The sequence below is a fragment of the Cannabis sativa genome, chromosome X (assembly GCF_029168945.1).
Source record: "Cannabis sativa cultivar Pink pepper isolate KNU-18-1 chromosome X, ASM2916894v1, whole genome shotgun sequence".
In the NCBI taxonomy this organism is placed as follows: Eukaryota; Viridiplantae; Streptophyta; class Magnoliopsida; order Rosales; family Cannabaceae; genus Cannabis; species Cannabis sativa.
Genome location: NC_083610.1, coordinates 63,665,032 through 63,676,194, shown reverse-complemented (window position 1 = coordinate 63,676,194; position 11,163 = coordinate 63,665,032). Strand labels below are relative to the sequence as shown.

Genomic DNA, 11,163 nt, shown 5'->3' with positions numbered 1-11,163 from the left:
TAAATAAAAAGTGGAAATTAAAAAATTTAAAAGACCTTCAAAATAGATAATTAGGTATTATTATTCTCTTCTTCCTCTCTCATAGATAATTAGGTATTATCATTCTCTTCTTCTTCTCTCATTCTATACCTATTACATGAGCTACCATTTTTACAAATAAGGTGATTGAATTATGTTTTACTTTGACTATTTCTATAGATACATTTTTTATCATTAAGATAGAAAATAACATCTATAATTAATTTGTGGTAGCAATTTTACAGGAATGAATTAAATAGCAGTCCACATCAAAGAGCAGTGGTGTATATCAAATAAGAAGTAAAGGTATCTTATAAAAAATAATATATGCATTTTAAATATTAAATCCAAGTTCTAATTTTATTCTTTCTCTCAAATATTATCTATACAAACAATTGATATAACTTTAATTGTCATTTATATTTTATTTATAATTATATATAAATTGAGTAGGTGCACAATGAAAAGAAATAATTCTACTAATAATCTTTTTTATTTGGAGTGATACTTAATGATAGATTAATATAAAAGTATATACATACACAAATACATGTTATAAACTCTTTTTATTGTTATAGTTTTGTTTATTAATTATTATGGATAGGATTTTGTTAATAATTTGTTTAATATATAAGTTCTTTTTAATTGTAGATGAAAAAATCAACTACAATTGATACATTTTTCAAAAGAAAGAATGTTGAAGTTTCAACATCTGATGTCTCATCAAATCCATCAGTATCAGTGGATGTAGAACATGAAAATTTAAAAAATCGGCCAATAAAGTCTTTAAGACTTGACATTAAAGAAGGGTTTGATATTAATTCATTAGAGCGTGATCTAGGAATACGCCCGCCAATATGGGAGTATCCACCTGAGAAGCGTGACGAAGTTCGCAAAGCTTACATTAAAGTTGGTCCATTTCAGATTATACTATCTAGCTATCAAAAATTAGAAGAAGCTCATTCACGTTCTTTTCAATCATCTTGGTTTAAGTTATTTCCATCTTGGTTGGAATATTCTCCTAAAGTACATGCTGCATTTTGTCTACCATGCTTTTTATTTCACTCTAAGGATGCACATCCTAGATTGAATGCATTTACTATTAATGGATTTCGATCATGGAAAAAAAGAGAGGAAAAAATTGTGCATTTTTAGCACATATTGGAGACGATATAAATTCACCTGAGAAAGCAGTTGCAGATCTCATGAACCAACCAACACATATTGGAAGAAGGTTTGCGTACTTCACATCACAAGAAATCGCTGACAATAGACTTCGTTTGAAAACATCAATTGAGAGAATTAGGTGGCTAGCGTTTCAAGGATGCCCTTTTAGAGGTCACAATGAATCTAAAACTTCAATTAATCAGGGAAACTTTTTAGAGTTATTGAGTTTCATAACTTCCTATAATGATAAGGTAGCAGAAGTTTTGGATAAAGCTCTACAAAATGCCATATATACATCGCCAACAACGCAAAAACAAGTTTTGCATGTCTTGGGAAATAAAGTGAGAAACGCGATTCGTGAAGAAATTGTTGATGCAAAATTTTCAGTAATAGTTGATGAAGCACAAGATGAATCTAAGAAAGAGAAAATGTCAATTATTTTGAGATTTATTGATAAATATGGGTATGTGCAAGAACGTTTTTTCGGGCTTATTCATGTCAAAGACACTGCTGTTTTAACATTAAAAGAAGGTATTTTCTCTATACTCTCTAATTATAGTCTTGATGTTCAATCTATTCGTGGGAAAGGTTATGATGGCGCAAGTAATATGTGTGGACAATGGAATGGTTTGCAAGCTTTAATTTCAAGTGAATGTCCTTACGCTTACTATGTTCATTATTTTGCACATCGTTTGCAATTGGTATTAGTTGTTGTATCTGCAGAAGTTATTCTTGTCCATCAATTTTTTACAAAGTTGAACTCCATTGTTAATATTATTGGTGCTTCATGTAAGCGCAATGACCAACTAAAAGCTGCTCAAGCTCAAATATTGCTCATTTACTTGAGATTGATGAACTAGAAAGTGGGAAAGGACTTAATCAAATTGGTTCTTTACAAAGGGCAGGTGATACTCGTTGGAGTTCTCATTTGAAATCTATTTCTAGTTTAATAAAGATGTTTAGTGCAACGTTTGAAGTTTTATTGAATATTATTGAAGATGGCACTACTTTTGCTCAACGAGGAGAAGCAGATGCAGCTTATGAGTCATTAACTTCTTTTGAATTTGTTTTTATTTTGCATCTTATGAAAAAAATTCTAGAGATTTCAAATATACTCTGTCAAGCTTTGCAACTTCAGTCTCAAGATATTTTAAATGCAATGGATCTTGTTTCATCCACTAAGACTCATTCAAAAATTGAGAGAAGATGGATGGGATGAATTAGTTGATGAGGTGAAATCTTTTTGTGAACCTGTTCATATACCTGTGCTAGATTTTAGTGCTCACTATACTACAAAAAGAGGAAGAAGTCGTGGTCAACAAGATGCAATTACAGTGGAGCATTATTACAGAGTTGATCTTTTCAATGCAGTGATAGACTTTCAACTACAAGAATTAAACAACAAATTCAATGATAGCACAATGGAGTTACTCATTCTTAGTTCAGCTTTAGATCCAAGAGAGATGCACACATCATTCAGAATTGATGATATTTGCAAGTTGGTACAAAAATTTTACCCAAAAGATTTTACAGAATACGAGATGGTACAACTAAGGACACAATTTGAACATTTTGCTCATGTACGATAACTTCTTGATTTTACAGTTTTGGCAACCATTTCTGATTTATGTCAGTGGTTGGTAAAAACTAGAAAAGCAGAGATTTTTTCAATTGTGTATAAAGTTATAAATCTTATTCCTACACTTCCAGTTTCTACAGCTACCATAGAACGATCTTTTTCAGCTATGAATATAGTGAAGACTACACTTTGCAACAAGATGGAAGATGAATTTTTAAGTGATTGTTTGCTCATTTATATAGAAAGGGAAATCGCCAAAAAATTTAGTATAGATTCACTTATCGATGATTTTCGTGATATGCAAGAAAGACGTTCTGTATTTTAATTTTAATTATGAATTTAATAAAAATATTGAAATTTTTGACACTTAAATTTAAAATATAGTTTGGCCTCCCCTAACTTTTCATGCTGGCTCCGCCCCTACTTGTCATGTGTACACATGTAAACACATTAGCAGTTCAATTTAGTATTTAACAGAAGTTTTTGGACTGAATAGTAAAAATAAAACAGAAGTAAAGTTTGGAAGATTCTGCCCAAAAAGATTAGTTTATAGAATTAAGTGTAACATAATAGATAGTTTAAGTAATATTGTCATCAATATCCCTAATAATAATAAAATTCTCTCATACATTTATGCCTAACATCCAAAGATAATATCCTCTTTAATTATTATTATTAGAAAGATAATATAACCCAATACAAATAAAAGAATATATATATATATATAAAGAGAGAAATACAATTAAAGCACATCTTTTTTCTTTCTAAATTTGACGTTAGAGATTTTACACAATGGAATAAATCATGTTATTGCACAATTCAATTATAAAATAATACAAGAAAAATATAAGAGATTAATTATGTAAATATTACAATATTTTTACACTATATATAATATAGGCTAATTAGGATTTTTGCCCCCTAAACTTTAACATGTACCAAATCATGCCCCCTAAACTTTTCTAGCCGTTAAAATTCTCCCAGAACTATAGAGATTGTTAGATTTAAGGACTTTTATCTAATTTCATTCAATTTTACTATTTCAGTGATTGTTTATGTACTAAACTATGCTCCCAGACTTTAAAATCTACCAAATCATGTTCCTCGAATTTTTTTTTTTTTGATGAATCAGATTATGTATTGGCTCAAAAACAAAGTGCTTACAATCTTATAGCACCCAACATTGCCAAAATAATCATTTATACATGTAAATCACAAATCACATTTCTTTCTATACATTTACATTATTCACAAACTAAAAAACCATTGCCTATCTTCCTCTGAAATTTTCTTTGGCCAAAATAGCTCAATCCGATGAGTTACCCCTGTTTTGAGCTCTTTTAACATGTTTCCTATTTCTGGTTTTTCTTTATCCCATAAACACTTGTTTCTAAGCACCCCAAATGTTGTATGTAAGGTTGGCCATAGCAGCAGCCAATGTCATCTTTCTAAACTTATTCACCTTAGCTCTCCCAATCCTTTAACTGAGATTAAAGAGAGAAGTATGAGTAGTTTTCCAATTGAGCCAAGTCTTCACAGTCTGTAGGCAGCTGCTGGTTACAGAGCAATCAAAAAATAAATGCTCTGCAGACTCCTGGTGTGCACAGCAAAGAAGACAGGTTTGACCCTCCACTATGCTCCTCAAATTTTGACATGTACTAAATCATGCCCCCTGAACTTTCATCCATGTTAGATTTTTTTTTTTACTAAAATTGGACAAAAGTCCTTCAATCGAACAATCTCATTAGTTCAGAAGGTATTTTTAACGATCTTAAAAGTTTAGAGGGCATGATTTGGTATATGTCAAAGTTCAAGGGGAAAAAATACATATATGTATATAAGATAGGTAGAAGAAAAAAATACACATATATTATATAAAACATAATATAATAAGAGAATAATATATATATATATAAATACTCACCGACAACCTTCAGTGTAGAATAGTAGAGATACCATGACTTAAATAAGGCTTACACATTTGTCCAGAAACTTACTTTTTCATATCTCTAAGCATTAAGAGAACTCTCTAAAAGATAGCTTTGGGAATTATCAAACCTTTAAGGTTTTCTAACAAAGTATTTTTGTTGATAGAAAACTAGTTGTATTACAAAGTGAACCCCAAAGACCTATTTATAGTGTTAGAAACTATAATTGAACTCTCATACCCAATTGCTATTATCAATCGAAATAGGGCAATAAATGGTGTTGGGATATCAACCCAAGCCCCACATCAGAAGAATAGGCAAGAGTTGCCTTAAATATAAGTGTTCTACCTACTCCATTAGTATGAGGTATTTTGGGAAGGTGCCCAAAAATAAAACTATGAAGGCTTAGGCCCAAAGCGGGTAATATCATACTAATATGCGAGTTAAGGTGAGGTAGTGACCCGATAAGGTAGAAGAACAGTTGCCAATAAGTTGTATTAGAGCCAAAGGTTCAGAAGTTGGGATAGTGGGATTCATGTACGATGTGTGGGAGAAGTCCTCAATGTGATGACCTTGTGATCGAAGATCTGTATGGTGCCTTGTATCAAAAGTTTACATGAGATTGTGGTGGTCAGGTGGCGTGTCCCGTTGATGATTACGATTGTACAAGATGGAGATTAGTGTTACACTACTACAAAAACTACTATTTCTGACAGTCCTAAAAACACTTTTTTGGGGGACCGTCGCTAAAAAAATTAAGTGAGTATTTAAAATCTTCAGGAAAAATTGGGTATTCCTGATGATTTTAAACACTTGTGATGTATTCTCGACGGTTTTTAAGTGTGCCTTAAAAATTGTGGATTTTTTTAAAGGGGAATTGCCGATGGTTTTACACTATGGCCTATAGTATAGGCCATGGTTTAAAATCGTTGCCTAGAGTGTTATTCCTAACAGTTTTTAAGCGTGTCTTAAAAATTATAATTTTTTTAAGGAGAATTACCGACAGTTAAAAGTCGTGACCTATATTATAGGTCATGATTTAAACCATGGCCAATAGTATAGGCCATGGTTTTGAACCATTTCCTAGCCACAATTTTAAATTGTCGCCTATAGTATTATAGGCCACGATTTTTAACTATCGGCAATTAGTTCAAATCTGAAAATTTTCAAATAATGTGTTTTCTCTAGCTCTAATATAACGCGTTTTAGATCTAAAATTTTTCAAATCTATACATTTTCAAAATGTCAGTCTCTCTCTCTAGATTTTTTCCTCTCTTTTTGGCATAGACGGCAGTCCATGATTCCATCACTTATCTCTTGTCTCTCACTCTCTCTTTCTCGCTTTCTCTTTCACGAGCTCCACCATGGTCAGCCACGGCCATGAGCTCCACCACGAGAACCACCGTCACTCATCTCTCTCTCTCTCTCTCTCTCTCTCTCTCTCTCTCTCTCTCTCTCTCTCTCTCTCTCTCTCTCTCTCTCTCTCTCTCTCTCTCTCTCTCTCTCTCTTGTTCGAAGACAGATGCGTGACCATGAGCACCGGTCAATCATCTCTATCTCGTCCACTCTTTCTTGTAACTTCTTTATTATTTTTTTTTATTTAGGAATTTATGTATTTTTGAGATTTTTTGTATTTCATAAATCGTTGGAGATCTCGACTATTTGGGGATCTTAAGGCCAAACGAAACTCCTATCTTGGTATCGAGGAGGTTGAAAGCAATGATTTTTTTGGAAATCCACGATGACGATGATTTAAAATTGTCGGCTATACTATAGGCCATGGTTTATAACCTTCGCCTATAGTATAGGAGACGATTTTAAACAATGACCTATAGTCTCAACTATAGCTGACGGTTTTAAACCATCAAAAATTCTTTTATACCGACATTTTTCCACTGTTGCCAATTCTACCTAGTATTCGCGATGCTTGTATAGGCGATAAATTTATAAATCATCAAGAATTCTTTACAAGATGGTGTAAAATTGTCAAGAATTTTTTATTTTATAATAGTCTTAGGCCCTGTGTCAAATGTCTTGTGGACAAGGTTGATGGTCGGGCGATGAGTTCCATTAGTGATAGTGGCAACATAAGGTTGCATGAGGTGGTTTTATTGGAGGGGAGGCCACGAGTATGTGGTCCGTGGTTGAGAGGAGGATTGTTGGGCTATCAACCCAAGTCCCACATCAGAAGAATAGGCAAGAGTTACTTTGGATATAAGTGTTCTACCTACTCTATTAGTATGAGGCCTTTGGAAAGGTGTCCAAAAACAAAACCATGAGAGCTTAGGCCCAATGCGGTCAATATCATATTAATGTGGGAGTTAAGGTGAGGTAGCAGCCCGATAAAGTAGAAGAATGGTCCCCAAAAATGGGATAAATTATGTTGGCATAAAACTGAGAAATGTCAACATTAAATTCCCAATGTTTGGAACAACAAGATCTAGGACTCCAATACTCCAAGACTTTGAAACTCCAATGCTCTAGGACTTCGAGACTTCAAGACCCCAAGACTCTGGGACCAACTTGTTTCCAGACCACGTTAGTCACCCGGGCTGGCTTATCGCCATGCCAAGTTAGTCTCAGACTATCTTGGTCCAAGACATGTCAAGTTAGTCTTGGGCCAACTTTTATGACACCTTCTCGCTGATCCAGTTGGTCGTCCAAGACCTTCTCGCTCACCCAATAATTTTGTAAGTTTGGTCGGGTTAACCCATCTAACTGATCTTTCCTTATTTTATTATTGTTAATTTTTTGGTGCTTAAATAATTAGAATTGAAAAATTACATGTGCCGTATAAAAATTTTAAAGCTTAAAAGTGGTATAGTGCAAAGTAATATTAAAAACATAATATAAGATAAATATTAATGGAATTATTTCACAAATACACAAAAATAACAAAAAAATACAAAAATACGGTTTCACGAAATTTTAAATATTTTTACGATTTTTTGATTTTATTTACAGAAAATACAGTCTTTTTATATTGTACTCTTGTTAATTTGTTGTTGATTTTTTTATATTTGTATGTTATTTTTTGTTGTTATTTAGATGTTATTTTCATATTACTTTTATGTCGTTTTCGTGTTGTTTCTATGAAAAATCGTAAAAATGTAAAAAAATTCTTCAAACATTAAAATACAATTTTTTTATACAAAAAATGGTGTCTTATGTAATTATCCCAATATTAATTGGATAAATATTAATATATTAAACAAAGAGTGCATTCTTAATGGATATTAACTATCAATGGTGATATTAGGAACATCTGAGTAATTTTATGCTTATTTTTTCTATTTAATTAAAAAAATCTCTCATTTTTACCTTACATGAGCTAACGTTGTTCCATCAATTGAAATAAAATAATAAAAAAAAGTTTTTTGGAAAAAAAAAAGATAAAACAAAGTTGAGTTTGACTAAATATTTTCCTATACAAACATATTTTTGATATAGAGTAATAAGAGGTATTTTTTTATATATATTTTTTTTAATTAAGTAGTTAAATTAAGCATACAAATTTCACTTTCTCTTTCATTGTTCTCCATCAGATAAAAATCTAATGGGTTAATAATTTTAAAATTATTTATAATTAATTTTTTTTAGTAACCATTAATTGGTAATACCTATTGAGAAGTGTTCCATTAAATAATATTCTTTCAAAATAGAAAAAAAAATATATTAATATATCCTGTGAATTTTAAATTTTAACTACAATATCTAAATACAATCAAAATTATCAACTATAAAGTTTAAAATTTAAATTAAATACTATAAAATACAAAATAGTTTAACTATTAAATATAATTTATGTAGTATAATTTATGTAGTATAGTTTATTCTAGTTATATGACAGTTAGAATAATATTCAATTCATTTAAAATATTTATTGGACGGTTTAAGATTTTTGTTAGGTTATTCGGGTTTTTTTTTTTTTTTTTGATTTATTCGATTTATCAGAGTAATTATTGTAACCTAACAAAGAATATAAGCATATATTTATAATGTTAACATTAGAAGGATTTTTTTGAATTAGCCTCGCATGAAGCATAAAATTTAAAATTTCCCAATTAATATATTGCTGCCTCATTACTGACTGAATTTTGAGGGTTATCGTTGTTGTAGTTGTTTGTGGACCTCACGTGAGATGCATTCGTGCGGTGAATGATTCACGTGAGGAGTACGGCAAAAGGACAGGGTTAGGTGAGGGGAGGGATGCGCGTGGACGTGAGAGTGCGTGTAAGAATAGGTATTTATTTCTATACAGCTGTTTCCCGCGTTAAAGAATTGCTAACCGTAGAGTTAGGGCTCTGGGTCCTACCTCTCTTCCCTCTGCTTGAATTTTCGTCGTTTTCCTGACAAACTTTTTTCTTTTTTTTTAATAAAAAAACTTTATTTCAGTTTTTTCTGTTGTAACCACTCCAAACGCATTTCGCATTGCTTGTGTGATCGTGTTGCTCACGTCCCATTTGAGTTGATCGTTTTGTTGGCTTACGTATGTGTATATTCCAAAAGGGCATCAATTAGGCTACTGTTGGAGAAAAGAGAACTTCTACGTCGCTCTCTTACGTGTTTTGTTGCTTTGCTGACATCCACTTAATGATGAAAACAATTTATGTGCTGGTTCTATTGATAGAAAAATATTTATTGTATCTCAATATTCTTAATGAAAAATATTAAAAATGTGGTGAGTAACAGTCGGTTTGGTCGGTCTTTTAAACAAACAAATTTTAAAATTTGATTTTCAGTTTTTATGGTTATAATCCGAAAATCAACTGACTATTATATAAATGTAAAAAAAAAAAACCGATCGTTTTAATCCATAGTTTGGTCAGTTTAAACCGACCAAACCGAGCTTCATTTAAAAAAAAAAAATCTTTAAATTTGTTTTAATTATTTAAAAACTAAAATAATTATAGTATTGTATCAAATATCATATAATTTAATAACAAAAACTTTCTTAGTTAAATAAATAATGTAAAATAATTTTTTTTAAATTTTCTCTAATTATTTGTACTACTAATATAACAATGAGTTATATTAAAAAACTCGTATTATTTTATGAATGTGTGTATATAATATGTAAATACATCAAATTATAATAAAATAAAATAATGAATAGTTGAGACTTTAAATAAAAAAATAAGAAGTAAAACTAATTTAATAAAATTGTATATTAAATATGTAAAAAAATAATTGTTATATATGTATAGTGTTGACCGAGGTTTTCGGCAACCAATTTAATAATATATATGAGAAAGCTGTAGGAAGTTTAATGCATGAGATTTTTACGTGGTTGGGGGCATTAATGAGCCTTAGTCCACGAGTCTTTCTTATTTATGAGAGTATTTATTACAGAGAATGTTCTTGGTAGTTTTCTCTCTTAGTTGCTCTCTTTAATTCTTATGAACCCAGAATTCTCAACCCCTATCTCAGTGTATTTGGGGGGTATTTATAGTGTTTTTTTGGGGTGATCCCTAGAACTGGAGCACTTGTTTTTCTGTGTAGTTTCAGTAGGGGCACATATTCCCAGCAGATACAACATAGGAAAATACATGACCTATACCTTAGGTATCTTAGGGGTTAGGTGGATAAAGCCTTTTATCCCTTCTTGATTGATGTGATCCCTCATACAGTAGTCGTCACTAGCCTTATTAATCATAGCGTAATAACTGCATAAGAGGGGTTACGCCGTCAGACTTATTGCTTATGGCAGTTCCAATACGTTTTCTCCCATGCGGCATTAAATGCGAGGTGACTGTTCAAATAATGTCATGTTCCCCCCGGAGGTCCCTTGGCGTTCCTCTGGTCTCCGGGAGTACGTGGAGCTTTTACCTTTCCTCCGGGAGGGAATATTCTTGGCGACAATCTTGAAGCTAAGAGACTTAGTCGATTGATCTAAGAGTTGCGCCTCTTAGATCCACGTGTCGTCGTCATACTGGTCCACGTATTTTGGACGAAAATAGGGGCAACATTTACCCCCAAGCCTTGTTTGGTGTGAAGCAAACGAGGCTTGCTTAGGTGCCTCCGGCTGTCTCATTGATTTCCTAGCACTTGCTTCAAGCGCGTGGGCTGAATTTATGACAGTTATCATTAAAATTTATTGCTTTTTGCAGGCAACATTCGTTTCCCGTCCATTGATGATGCGGCACATTTAATGGGTGTCAAACAAATACTCAAGCGTTTCTACCCGCCCTTGAAGAGCATTCATCCCAACCGTTAGATCTGCAGAATACAAATCGATTCGATTCCCACCGTTCGATGACGCCTTATCACAGCTACTTTGCACCCGTTCTGTGTTGGGTTTTGTGCCCTAAATAAAACACATTTCAATATAATCAGATTTACTAGTTAATAAAGATCAGATTTAACATTTTATGTTGCATGGTTCACATGATTTATTTCATAATTATATTTAATGTATAAATTCTATTAAGTCCAGAACATATGTATTTGTTAATGATTATAGTGTTGTCA

The 11,163-nt window shown here is 32.0% G+C and overlaps 1 protein-coding gene across 1 annotated transcript; it reads left to right on the top strand.

The window, feature by feature from the left end:
• The first annotated feature begins 1,136 nt into the window (after positions 1-1,136).
• On the top strand, positions 1,137-10,909 carry LOC115720739 (uncharacterized). Its single transcript, XM_030649914.2, has 5 exons — positions 1,137-1,974; positions 2,458-2,729; positions 2,820-2,988; positions 8,812-8,925; positions 10,803-10,909. The coding sequence occupies exons 1-5, from the start codon at positions 1,137-1,139 to the stop codon at positions 10,907-10,909; spliced, it is 1,500 nt and encodes a 499-aa protein (XP_030505774.2).
• The last annotated feature ends 254 nt before the right edge of the window (positions 10,910-11,163 follow it).

What these genes read in the sequence shown, in the direction of transcription:
- LOC115720739 (XM_030649914.2), top strand. Translation starts at nt 1,137, where the DNA reads ATGGAAAAAAAGAGAGGAAAAAATTGTGCATTTTTAGCACATATTGGA. An exon ending in TAATATTATTGGTGCTTCAT is followed by an intron (nt 1,975 to 2,457) that starts GTAAGCGCAATG and finishes TACCTGTGCTAG; the next exon opens with ATTTTAGTGCTCACTATACT. An exon ending in GCGTGGACGTGAGAGTGCGT is followed by an intron (nt 8,926 to 10,802) that starts GTAAGAATAGGT and finishes TGCTTTTTGCAG; the next exon opens with GCAACATTCGTTTCCCGTCC.